This window comes from Pan troglodytes, chromosome 12 (assembly GCF_028858775.2).
Source record: "Pan troglodytes isolate AG18354 chromosome 12, NHGRI_mPanTro3-v2.0_pri, whole genome shotgun sequence".
Taxonomy (NCBI): Eukaryota; Metazoa; Chordata; class Mammalia; order Primates; family Hominidae; genus Pan; species Pan troglodytes.
The window spans coordinates 22009048-22022844 of NC_072410.2; the positions used below are offsets into that span (position 1 = coordinate 22009048).

The window sequence follows — 13797 nt, forward strand, 5'->3', positions numbered from 1 at the left end:
AGGCAAAAGCAACCTATGGGGTTAGAAGTCAGCACAGAGGTTCCTTCTTTTGGGAAAGCAGAGGAAGACAGGAAGGAGCTTCTATTTCTTGACCTGGGTCGTTGGTTCCCTGGCTGTGTCTGCTTTGTGATAATTAATTCAACTGTACAGTTATGATTTGTATATTCTCTGTATGTGTTACTTTTATAAAGTATTACAAAGTTAGAAAAAGAATGGAGTGCCAGGATAACTGGAAATCCACATGCAAAAGGATGAATTTTCATAGCCTACCTTACGACATCTATAAAAACGAACACAAAATGGATCAAATATCTATGCTTAACCTACAGTTTAAAATTATAAACCTTTTAGGCTGGGCGTGGTGGCTCACACCTGCAATCCCAGCACTTTGGGAGGCCGGGGCGGGTGAATCACGAGGTCAGGAGAATGAGACTATCCTGGCTAACATGGTGAAACCCCTTCTCTACTAAAAATACAAAAAATTAGCCGGGTGTGGTGGCGGGCGCCTCGAGTCCCAGCTACTCAGGAGGCTGAGGCAGGAGAATGGTGTGAACTCTGGAGGCGGGGCTTGCAGTGAGCCGAGATCACGCCGCTGCACTCCAGTCTTGGTGAAAGAGCAAGACTCTGTCTCAAAAAAAAAAAAAAAAAAAAAAAAAAAGAAAAAAGAAAAAAGGTTATAAACCTTTTAGAAGAAAACATAGATATAAATCTTCATTACCTTAGATTAGGCAATGATTTCTTAGATAGAATGCCTCAAGCACAAGTAATCAAAAGAAAAAAATAAATTTGACATTAACTGATTAAAATTTAAAACCTTCGTGTGTCAAAGAGTATCACTTGAAAAGTAAAAAGACAATCCACAGAATGGGGGAAGATATTTTCAAATTCTATACCAGATAAGGGTCTAGTATCTAGAATACATGGAGAACTCTTACCACTCCAGCATAAAAAGAAAAATCAATGATTTAAAAAGGGGCCATGGATTTGGACATCTCTCCAAAGAAGATACACAAATAGCCAATAAGTACATGAAAAGATCATGAAAAGGAAAACATGATCAGTTATTGGGAAATTCAAATCAAAGTCACATAAGATATCACTTCATACCCACTAGGGAGATTATATTAATAGTAGTCATAATAAAAGAAGACAGTAATAAGTGTTGACAAGGATGTGGAGAAATTGGAACCCTCATACATTGCTGCTGGGAATATAAATAGGTACAAGCCACCTTGGAAAACAGTTTGGCAGTTCCTCAAAAAGCTAAACACTACCATTTAATGCAGCAATTCCCCTCCTAGGAATACAAACAAAAGAAGTGAAAACATATATCAACTGAAAAATTTGTACATGAATGTTCACAGCAGCATCATTCATAATTTCCAAAAATTGTAAACAACCCAAATATCCATCAACTGATGAATGGTTAATCAAAATATGATATTAATATATCCATACAATGGAATATTGTTGGTCCATGAAACGGAATGAAGTACTCACACATGCTAAAACACAGATGCTACGTGAAAGAAGCCAGATACAAAAGACCACACACCGTATGATTCTACTTGTATAAAATGCCTAGAATAGGGGAATTGATGGAGACAGAAAACAGATTCGTGGTTGCCAGGATCTGGAGGGAGGGGGAAGAATGGGAAATGATGGCTAATGGATACAGGGTTTCTTTTTTGGCGTGATGAAATTAGATAGTGGTGATGGTTACACCACCTTGTGAATATACTGAAGACCACTTGCACTCTACACTTTAAAATGGTGAATTTTATGGTATGAACATTATATCTCAATAAAAACAGAATGAATGTGACATTAAGAAAATTAATTCTTTTCAATGTATTTTTTCATGATGTAGCTCAAAAGACCAAAGAGTTCGAGGGCAGTGGCAGAGAGGGATGAAAAGGCCCACATAGTCTGATCCCACAGGAAGTGAGTATTCAGCCACTGCATCTGTTCAGCATTGAATAAAAGACACTTGGTTCCAGGGATTTTTGATCAAGATGTTGTCACTGTGAATGCCACGCTGCTTCGGCTGGGTGCTACCTGTGAGGTTGTTTTGGATTCTCTCGTCTGGCTTATAATGCAATTGGGAGGTGTGTGCCCTCTCCCCACCCAGCCAGAGACGGGCTGATAGAGGGTGGAGTGCCTTTAAAATGGGAAGCCCTCGACCAGTAAGGCTGGGCCTGGCTGGGGAGACAAAACCAACCAGGCAGCCCAGATTGGTGAAGTCATCACCACATGGACAGGGCAGGGTGGAAGAAAAACAGAGAGAAGGGTGACCTTTACCATTGTGTTTCTGCAAAAATCCGATGACCTTTTCCAACACGGTGGTTTTGTCCATTTTCCGCGTGTTGCCAGGGAGCATGGAACTGAGCTCTTTGATGAGAACATTGAACTGGTCCCGACGCTTCTTCTCAGACTTGTTTCGAGAAGCTCTGTAAACACAAAACGAGCAGGTTACTGGAACATTCCACGTCACAAAGGCTTTGTGATGAAACAAAAGCACTTTCTATTAGAGCACATTCTATTGTGATCATCTATCTTATCAAAAAACTCTTTCAGGAAGGTCACGCTGGCCACATTTCCAAGGCAGGAGGATAGAAAATGTTTTGCTAGACTCTTGGCCACAAAGACAGACAGCATTAATAACCAGTAAGTTCTGACTCAGACGCAAAATCTTACAGATTAGCTCTGAGGCCGGATGCTGCTCATTCGGATTTCATAGAGCTTTCACTTTCAGAGAGCAAAGGACACATTGCTGACTGAGATGGCTGTGCTCGGAGAGCCCTTCCTAAGACTCAAACCAAGTCCCCTTCAATCCAGAACACCCAGCCTGGTTCCAGGGCCCACGGGGTGGCCAGGTATCCCGTGTGCCACCAGTGCATATGTCCTGGCCCCTGCTCCAAAGAGCTCATCGCCCTGTTGGGGGAGGCAAGACACACCCTGCCTACAACAGCCAGGGCTGTACAGACCCAGGGCAGACGTATGACAGGTACTGCACCATGGCTGTCAAGCTGCTAAGAGCAGACGAACACTTTTTAAAATGACATGGAGGAAAGTTAAACACATATTACTAAGTTGGAGAAGCCAGTCTGAAAAAGCTACACACTGTATGATAGCAAGTATATGACATTCTGGAAAATGCAAAACTACAGAGACAGCACAAAGATCAGTGGTTGCTAGGGGTTAGGAGGGATGAACAGAGGATTTTTAGGGCAGTGAATCCACTCTATATGACACCATACTGGTGGATGTGTGTCAACACATTTGTCTAGACTTGGAGAATGTACAACACAAGAGTGTGCCTTGATGTTAACTCTGAATGGTAACAATGTATCAGTGTAAGCTTATCAGCTATAACTAATGCACCACTCTGGTGGGGGATGCTGATAATGGGGGAGGCTGAGTGTGTCTAGGGAGGGCTCAGGGGGATATGGGAATGCTCTGTGTCTTTCACTCAGTTTGTCTGTGAGCCTAAAAATGCTTCAAAAAATAAAGTATATTTTAAATAAGTGACACCCTGTGCTGCACACTTATAGGAGAGATCAAAGGGAAGCTGCTTGGTTAGAGAGGAAGGGCCTCCCCCAAGCCACCCAAGCACCTCTGAGGACCCTGAGATCCTCAGGAACTTGAGTAGGGAATCGTGGCTCTCAGGGATGCTCTAATTAACAACGAACAAGGAACACGTGATGCAAAAAGCCCTCCTGAGAAGTCCGGAAGCAGTGCTACTCGAGGGGCCTCCATCTTCAATGACACGCCACAGGCCCTTCATCAACAATCCACGTATTTGAAGGTGATCCAGGGCTGAGAAAGCTGGTTCACTCCTCCCCAGTTCACTGAAGACAGACTTGTTCCAGAAGTCAACTCTCTGAGAGAGAACAGGGGCCCCAGAGGCCAGGCCCATAAAACATTGCTGCTTTTCCAGGCACCTTGGGCCCGGGGTCATGGTTCTCAGGGGAGCAAATCCTTCACCAGGAGGCTCCTGGCCAATGTGTGGTCAGGACAGAGTGTGCACCTGGATTCTGATTCACCTCCCTTGGAGCAGGTGTAAGTATCTATAGGTAACAGTATCAATAAACAGCCCTTGGACACAAAAGGACGTATTTCCAAAACCCTTTCCCTAGACACCACGAGGACCATAACCACTCAGTTTGCCCCTGCCTAATTGCACACAACCTGCCTTTATTTCAACACACATGTTCACAACCCATCTTTTACCGGTCCTATCTCAGTTTAGGCTGTTTCCTGATAACATTTGGGCAATTCTTCAAAGCTCAGCTAACGTGCGTGGTCACTACCCTTTACCTAGGGGTCTCTTCCTGCCTCTCCCCTCCTCCCTGTCTGTTCTTGGCCTTCTACAAAGGCCCTGTCCCTCGCCGAGCCACTCTCTTTACCTGCGCTCTCTCACATCACACACTAACTGCAGGCGTGGCAGCAAGATGTTGCGGAGTCTTGTTGCTAGTCCAGGCTAAAAGACCATGTTCAAACACATGGGAGAGAAGAAAGGAATCCTTTAACTTTCAGAGTGAGTGTCTATGCATTATAAATAATTTTTTGGCCTAGATTTTAAAGAGTGACATGCAACCTCCTTAGCCAAAAAAAGCTCTGTTCCTGTCCTAGTTTGCCCATTATAAATTATTTGTGAGCTGATAACACCCAGCTCATTACTGCTCTGTTCTCGTCTTCAACGGGTGTAATGACGACCAACATGGCCTGGTAGCAACTCCGACGAAGGCTCCTATCGTTAGTGACAGAGACACAAGCTTGTTTCCATCCGCCTCCGGCTGGGACACACTGTGGTGTCCACTGGAAACTGGTCGCTGTCAGCTGGTTCCACTGCTATCAGGCAAGAGAAAGAAAATGAGCCTGGAATGACCTTATTTCCAAAAAGAAGGTCCTCTCGGCAGGCCCCGAGACCACCACACACAGACACTGGGACGAAGGTTTTGAAAGACACTCCAACAACCCCAACAACCAGGCTTTGGGTTTTTGTTTTTGAGACGGAGTCTCACTCTTGTTGCCCAGGCTGGAGTGCAGTGACGCGATCTCAGCTCACTACAACCTCCACCTCCCGGGTTCAAGAGATTCTCCTGCCTCAGCGTCCCGAGTAGCTGGGATTACAGGCATGCACCACCACACCCGGCTAATTTTTGTATTTTTTAGGAGAGACAGGGTTTCACCATGTTGACCAGGCTGGTCTCGAACTCCTGACCTCAGGTGATCCACCAGCCTCGGCCTCCAAATGTGCTGGGATTACAGGCATGAGCCACCATGCCTGGCCAGGCTTTGGAGTTTTAAGGCATTTTTTAAATTCAATAAAATTCATCCATTTTAGTGCATAGTTTGGTGTATTAGTTGGGTAACTACCACCAAAATCAAGATAAACAACAGTTCCTTCATCCTAAAGAGGTTTCTCCTGTGTCTTTGTGATTGATCCGCCCACCCCCAGCCATAGCCACAGGCAACCAACCACTGATCTGCTGTTCGTGTGGTTTCACCTGGTCTAGAATTTAACAGACCTGGAATCAGAGTACACAGTCTTTTTGATTTAGCATGACATTTTTGAGTTGCATCATGTTGCTGCACATATTAACACCCCATTCCTTTTTCCTGATGACTAGCATTCCTGTGTATGAATATGCCACAACATCTGGTTCATTTCTAGTTCAGGGGTAATAAGAATAATGCCGTTCTGAATACTCATGTACAAATCTGTGTGTAGATAGAGGCATTCATTTCTCTTGGGTGAATACAGAGGCATGGAATTGCTGGGTCATCTGCTAAGCGTATGTTTAACCTGATAAGACACGGCTGCACTGACATACGGTGCACTGAAATGTTTAGCCATTGAAATGTTACCTTACTGTGGCTTGGATTTGCATTTTTCTAGTGACTAGTAATGTCGAACATCTTTTTACATGCTTAATAGCCATTTATGTATCTTATTTTGTGAAGCATTTGTTCAAATCTTCTGCCTATTTTCCAGTTCGGCTGTTTGTCATCATCTTATTGAGTTTAAGAAAGAGAGAGTAAGAGAGAGACCAAGGGAGGGAGGAAGGGAAGGTACGTGTGTGTTTTAAATATACAAGGATATTGATTTTTGAATGTGGGGCTCAAAAAGCCCCAAGTTATCTGTTCTGAAGCGTCCATCATCGGGCATCTTGGGGAGTTTGGGTCTGGTTACACAAGGAATATTTGCTGGGCACTTACTATGTATGTAACGGGCACCATGTTAAGAGCTTTACATCCATTCATTCCTTCAATTCTCATGGCAACCCTTTAAGGCAGGTACTATTGCATTTCCATTCCAAGGGGAAGGAGCGAGGCACTGAGAGGCTGTGTAACTCACCACCATCACAGGTCTGGGAAGCGGTGCCACAGGCTGGCTCCAGTGCCCACACTGTGAGGCCGTGCACCCTCCTGCCACTTCCTACAGCTCCCTCCAAATCACTGTGGCGGGATCTGTTATGGACCTACAGACCCAGTGTTCTGGGAACACAGAACTGAGAGTGACTAATTCTGGCTGCTTGAGTTTATAGCACAAAAACTAAGCACACCGTGCAGAGAAACAGTGCCATACACTAACAGGAGGCTGGTGTTTGCGTTCCCTGTTGGGGAAGGGTACTGCAGGAAATCAAGGGAAGACTGCGACCTTCGCTTCAGCTCCTAGGAGGAGTGGCCTTTCCCACTGTCGTGGTCACCTGTGGTGTTAGGATTGCTGTTCACCGAATATTTCCAGTTTGTCTTCTGGACAGAGCAGGATTGTGCTTCCCTGCCCCTTCGCTTGGCCAAGAACACGTATGCGCAAGTGCCATGTGTCAGTTCCCAGGGAGAAGCATGAAGAGTCAGTGCAAAATCTGGTTCATTCCTTTTTCCATTCACCTCCCTTGGCAATGGGAGGTGAAGCCTCTGTCAGCCTGGGTCCTTGGGTGAGGACACTTTATAGTAAGGGGCCAGCAGCTCTGTGATGAGCACGTCAGCTTTACTGAGATATGGGGATTGTGTGCCACATAGCCCAACTAGCCTATCTGGATACACATAGTAGGGGATTGAGCAGAAAGGCACTCATGGGTGGAACTCAAACATCCAGTTATTAAATGCAATACAGACAGACCTCCAGGGAAGTGGGGGACAGGTTACCTTCCAGTACCCTTAAAAACTGTACATGTTTATGGGGTACAATGTGATGTTTTGATATATATATACACACAACATGGAATGATTAAATTAAGCTAATTACCATATCAGTCACTTATATGTGGTGAGACATTTGACATTTACTCTCCTTGCAATTTTGAAATATACAACACTGTACGTTATTATTAACTACAGTCACCCTGCTGTGCGATAGATCTCAAAACCTGATTCCTCCTGTCTAACTGAAGCTTTCTACCCTTTGACTAACATCTCCCCACTCCCTCCCCCTTTGACAGGAGGACCCTCTTCCACTTCTGACTTGAGGGTTCTCTGGACAAGGGCAATTAGAGACAGGAAGAGTATTTGTTCTATATTCTCTGATTAGCACCTTCTGTGCACAAGGCGCTCCATCAAGCGATATGGAGGAGGCAGCAATGAAGAGGTCTCGGCCCTCAACTGAAAGCAGCTCAGTGTCTAGAGGAAGAGATGGAACTCATTCCTCAGAAGCTGGTACAGGGGGTGCAATACAATACTGCCCGGTGAGAAGTTCCAACGAATCACCAAGGGTGTTCACCAAGGAGGGAGCCCAGCCACGGAGCCCCTAGAGGCAAGAACATGAGGTGGCTTTGAGGGGTGCATAGTCAGGGGTGGAGAGGACAGCCCAGGGGAAAGCTGGGTGGTCAAGTTTGGCAGCAGAGTTGGGCCCAATTGGAGAAGGAAAGGATAGGGTGGGGAGGCAGGGGGAGACCGACGGCACAGTCGTGAATGGTAGGCCAAGCAACCTGGTCTGAGCTTTTGGATGAGTGGGGACAGGGAAAGGAAATGAAATGGGTCCTCAGAAAAGGATGAGGAACCCAACTTAAAGGGGAAGTGAGTAGAGACAGGAAGGGTCCGTGAGGCTCCTCCACCCCAAAGCACAGCACGGCGCTGCTGCTCCCTACCGCCCCCAGCGGGGGATGTAGGGAAAGAGCCAAGCAAGGCTCAGTCAAACTTCGTTAGCCTCGAAAGGGTGACGCTGACGGTGGATGCTTTAAAACGTTTTTTTGTTTTTGTTTTTGTTTTTTTTTCCCCTTAAAATTAACACACAGTGAGCCTGACTTTTTCTTCGGGGACACGGTTCTATACGTTTTAGCACATGTATAAAGGTATGCAACCGTCATCACCATCAAGACAAGAGACAGCTCTCTACAAAACTCTCATGCCCTCCACTCCCCCAAAACTCTGGCCAGCTCGGTTCTGTTCTCCATCCCTATGCTCTTTTCAAGAATGTCATAAAAGTATAATCCTATAGCATGTAACCTTTTGAGGATGGCTGCTTCTACCCAGCATAATGCCTTTGAGATTTATTCAACTTGTGTCTGTCAATAGCGTGTGCCTTCTCATTGGTGAGTAGTTTTCTACTGTATGGGTGTTCCACAGCCGGTTTATGCATTCACCCATTGAGGAAATGTGGGTCGTTTCCAGTTTGGGTAATTATGAATAGAGCTACTATGCCCATTGGTGTACAGGTTTTTCAGTGAACGTGTTTGTATTTTTCTGAAGTAAAGAACCCAGGACTAGAACGTCTGGGTCATATGGAAACTATATGTTTATAAGAAACTACCAAACTGTTTTCCAGAGTGGCCATGCCATTTTACCTCCCTACCAGCAATGTATGAGTGATCCAGTGTTCTACAACCTTAAAGGGAATTAATATTGTCAGTACTTTAAATTTTAGCTAATCTAAGAAAGTTGCGGTGGTACATTATTAGAGGTTTAATTTGCATGTATCTAATGGCTAATGGCAGTGGACATCTTTTCACTTTTTTTGACATCTGTAGACCCTCTTTGAGGAAGCATCTGTTCATATCTTTTGCCCATTTTAAAATTGGGTTGTCTATTTCCTTACTATTGAGTTTTGACAGTTGCTTGTATTTTCTGGATACAAGTCTTTTGTCAGAAATGTGATTTGTCAGTATTTTCTACCCGACTATAGCTTGCCTTTTCAATCTCTTAATAGTAACTTACAGAGTGAGTTTTTAATTTTGATGACGTCCAGGTTTAACAATTTTTTCTCTTACGAGTTGTACTTTTGGTGTTAGGTCTAGGAACTCTTTGCCTAACCTTATAGACTACAAAGACTTTCTATTTTTTCTTCTTATGGTTTTACAGTTTTACGTATTTTACATTTAGATTTATAATCTCAGTATTGATTTTTATTTCATGAATAGATGTTGCATTTTGCCAAAGTCTTTTTCTGCATCAATTGATATAATCATGTGGTTTTTCTTTTGTAACTTCATAACATAACGGATTACATTGATTTTTGAATTCTGAATAGCCTTGCATTCCCTGGATAGGCTCCACTTGATTGTAATTAAAAAAATATATATAAATATATATAGTTGGATATAATTTGCTAATGTTTTGTTGAGAAATTTTGTATCTACACTTATGAAAAATGCTGTTCTGTAGATTTCCTTTCTCATACTGTCTTTGGGTAATGCTGGTCTCATAAAATAAACTGGAAAGTACTTCCTTATCTTCAACTTTCTGGAAGAGTGTGAACAGAATTGGTGATATTTCTTCTTTTAATGTTTGGCAGAATTCACCAGTGAAATCATCTGGGTCTGGAGATTTCCTGTTCAGGTTTTCAAATACAAATTCAATTTCTTAGTTATAGGACTCTAGGTTTTCTCGTTCATCTTTTGCGAGTTTGGTAGTCGTGGTTTTTAAGTAATTGGCCCATTTCATCTAAGTGGTTGGATTTTATGTGGATCTAATTGTTCATAGTATTTCCTTATGGCCCTTTGAATTTCTCAGGAATATCTAATGATAGGCCTTCTTATTCCTGCTATTGATAAATCGTGTCTTTTTCAGTCCCTTGATAGACTTATCAATTTTATTGATCTTTTATTATTTTTATTATTTTTTTAGATGGAGTTTCGCTCTTGTCACCCAGGCTGAAGTGCAATGGCACGATCTCGGCTCACTGCAACCTCCACCTCCCAGGTTCAAGTGATTCTCCTGCCTCAGCCTCCCAAGTAGCTGGAATTACAGGTGCCCGCCACCATGCCTGGCTAATTTTTGTATTTTTAGTAGAGACGGGGGTTTCACTATGTTGATCACGCTGGTCTTGAACTCCTGACCTCAAATGATCCCCTCACCTTGGCCTCTCAACCTGCTGGGATTACAGGCATGAGCCACCATGCCTTGCCAATCTTTTAAAAAATCACCTTTTAGTTTAGTTGATTTTTCTATATTGTTTTTCTGTTTCTAATTTTATTACTTTCTGTGTTTATATCTAATTTCCATCTTTCTTGCTGTGAGTTTATTTTGCTTTTCTGTTTCTAGTTTCTTAAGGTAGAGATTAGTTGTTGATTTGAGACCTTTCCTTTTTTTCTAATAAGAGCATTTAATGTTGCAAGTTTCCCTCTAAGCATTGCTGTAGCGGCAACCCACTAATTTTGAAATGTATGTTCATTTTTATTTAGCTAAAATATTTTCTAATATCCTTGAGACTTTCTCTTTGACCCATGGATTACTACACAGTTTGTGGTTTAATTTCCAAGATGTGGAGATATTTTTCCCGCTATCTTTCTGTTTCTAATTTTTTCATTTGAATTTATTTACATTTGTTTTATGAAGCAGGGTTTGGTCTAGCTTGGTAAATATTCAATATGTACTTGAAAATATGTGTATTCTGTTATTGCTGAGTGGAATGTTGTATAAATACCAATCAGATTCTGTTGGTTGATGGCATTTTTCAGTTCTTCTATATCCTTGCTGAAGTTTACTAGTTCTATTACTAAGAGGAGCATGTTAAAGACTCATCTAACTTCTTCAGGTTGTGCCTCCTGTACTTTGAAGCTTTGTTTTTAGGTGTATACATATTAGAACTATTATCTGTTCTTGGTGAATTGATCCTGTATCATACGTAATGTCACTCTTTATTCCTAGTAAATTTCTTTGCTCTGAAATCTATTTCATTTGATATTAATAGAACCATTTTGGCTTTCTTTTAATTAGTGTTTGTGTGGTATATCATTTTCCATAGTTTTACTTTTACCCTCTACCTATAGCATCATATTTGAGTTGAATGTCTTGTAGACAGCATATATTTAGGTATTTAGGTTACCGAAAAAAAATCATTGCAACAAAATCTGTTTTTTAGTTGGCATATTTAGACAATTTACATTTAATGTAATCACTTATATGTTTGGATTTACATTTTCTATTTTAACATGTTTTCTGTTTGTACATTCTTTGTTTTGGGTTATTGTTTATTTCCCCTTTCCTGCTTTCTTTTGGATTATTTAAACATTTTTTAGTATTCCATTTTAATTTATCTATTGTTTTCCCCTCCATATTTCTTTGTATGACTTTTAGTAATAATTCTAGGGACTGTAATATACAAACTTGTCTTTTCAAAGTCCACTTAGAATATTTTATCATTTCAAATGGAATCTTTTCTCTATATAGCCCCCTCTACCTTCTCCCCTCTTTTATGCTGCAATTGTCTTATGTACTGTCTATACATACACTAAATATACCCTATCAGATTATGCTGTTTTTGTCAAATATTTACCATTTCTGTTATTCTTCCTTTATTCTTCCTATTCCAAGTTTCTATCTAGTGTCATTTCCTTTCTGCTGAAAAAACTTCCTCTAGTAATTCTCTCAGAGCAGGTCTCTTGACAGGAAGTTTTCGTTCATTTGAGAGTAATCTTCATTTTACCTTCATTCCTGAAGGATATTTTCACTGCATGTCGAATTCTGGGTTAATAGCTCTTTTCTTTTAACATTTAAAAAATATTTTACCCCTATCGGAAGGCTTCCCTGGTTTCTGATGAGAAATCCATAGTGCTACTAAAATATGTTCCACATGGCCAGTCTTAGACCTTGGGTGGTGGTCTATTCTGAAGTGCAGACCTGAGGGTCTATGGTATGCTGCTCAAGATGAGATCCATGCAGATTCAGCTCAGGGGTGAGCTCAGAAACTCACAACCAGCTTTACAGAGTCACTTTCCTGAGCACCTCCCTCTCTGAAATCTGCCCAGTACCTTCTGGTTCCCAGGCTCCCTTTCTGTTCCGTTGGCCAGAAAGCTGGCTCTATTTATCCTGCCCTTCCTCATACTACCTACATCTGCGCTTTCATCTGGGGCCAAGCAGTAGGAAGATAGAGAGCAAGGGGGAAGAAAGCAGCAGGGTTTCATCCCACCCTCTTGGAAGTGTAGCTGCTCTGTCTGGAGAGAGGTTCCCCTTCCTCTGCATAAAAGGTTTCATGTGGATTCTGATGGCCACTGCTGCTCCTGCTATGCTGCTGTTGGAGGATTGCTTCCGGGATGCAAGGAAATAAAGAAAAAACAAAAAAGGGCAGATTTAACCTTGCACAATCTGAGCATTAGGAGACCTTGTTCCTGCTCCTTAAGCCAGTGCTAGAGCTCCTGGTCCTCTCTCTGTCAGCAGAGGCCCACTTCTGGGTGTGGGGCTGCATTGAGTCTAGGCTAGGAGATATTACAGGGCAAAAAATGGTGAACTCGCTGCTGGTTTGGTAGTGCTTCCCCAATCTGCACCCTACTATTTACTCTTCAGGGTCCTCAAATGGCTGTTTCATGCATTCTGCTCACGCTTTACAGCTGCATTCAGTGTGATGGACAGGACGGAGTAGGCTAACTCCATCTTACCAAGATCCAAAACTCTCATATATCTTTTCATATATTTTTTAATGAGTTTGTAAAAAACCCATAGAAATCAAAGGGTGGGAACAGAGAATATAAAAGCCTGGTGGCAGGGGCTGTTAATAAGATCCTTTTGCAGAAAAGCGTATGGGGTGAGCTGGACTGTAATTATAAGAGACTCTTGAAGAAACACATTTCTGGGTAGCTCTTGCAGAACAAAGAGAATGACAGACGAACTGGGCAGGCCCTTCTTCCCTTGGTATTAGCGTATCACTCTGGAATGAGCTAACATTAAAAAAGCATCAAAAGGAATCCGCCATTGCACATCAACATGGAGTTTTACTAACCCAATAAAACTACTGTCCTATGCCTCCCTCCCCTCTGAGAGTAGATGTGCACCTCAGGCGTAGCTCTCTAGAACTCTGGAATCCAGAGGAGGGTTGTACTTGCAGCTCAGGATCCAAGCGAGTCCTAGCACAGTAGCCCCATACTCTTACGAAGGGGCTGTGTCTGTGGTATTTCAGGAGGGCTGGAGGAAGGAGAGTCACCACATAATGCAAGGCAGGAGAGGGCCACGGTTCCAAGGCAAAGTGTCACACACACACCCACACCCATACCCCTTGGGTTTCTCCCACAGGTGGAATCTTGGAGGCCCTTCTCTGAGAGGATTTCATAAGACAGATGCATATTATTTACACCATACTCAATGCTTCTCTCCTCTCCTTCTTGGTGAAGAGATGACACAGGTGTGCACACTTAGTGTGCAGGACTGGACTTCACACCCAGCTGCCCAAGATGCATGGCTGTGGCTGGGATGGGGATCAGGTCCTTCTGAGGGGCCTGTGGCACAGAGGAGGAAGGAAGATGCTCATTTCCCATCCTGCTGGGAGAGACCCTGTGCCAAGAATACTTTGAGCATGCAGGTGAATGACATCGAGCACCCCCAAGTTTGTGTCCTTGGCCCTCTGTCTTCCTTAAATTCACA

The 13797-nt window shown here is 42.8% G+C and overlaps 1 protein-coding gene across 5 annotated transcripts in view; it reads right to left on the reverse strand.

Annotated features, from left to right (window-relative positions):
* The window catches only part of NPAS2 (neuronal PAS domain protein 2), a 176650-nt gene that overhangs the window by 69188 nt on the left and 93665 nt on the right, over positions 1 to 13797 (reverse strand). For all 5 annotated transcript variants that reach the window (XM_003309165.5, XM_003309166.6, XM_016949124.4 and 2 more), the window contains exon 3: positions 2302 to 2450. In XM_003309165.5, the coding sequence (XP_003309213.1) occupies positions 2302 to 2450 (149 nt within the window). The remainder of the gene's footprint in view (positions 1 to 2301; positions 2451 to 13797) is intronic.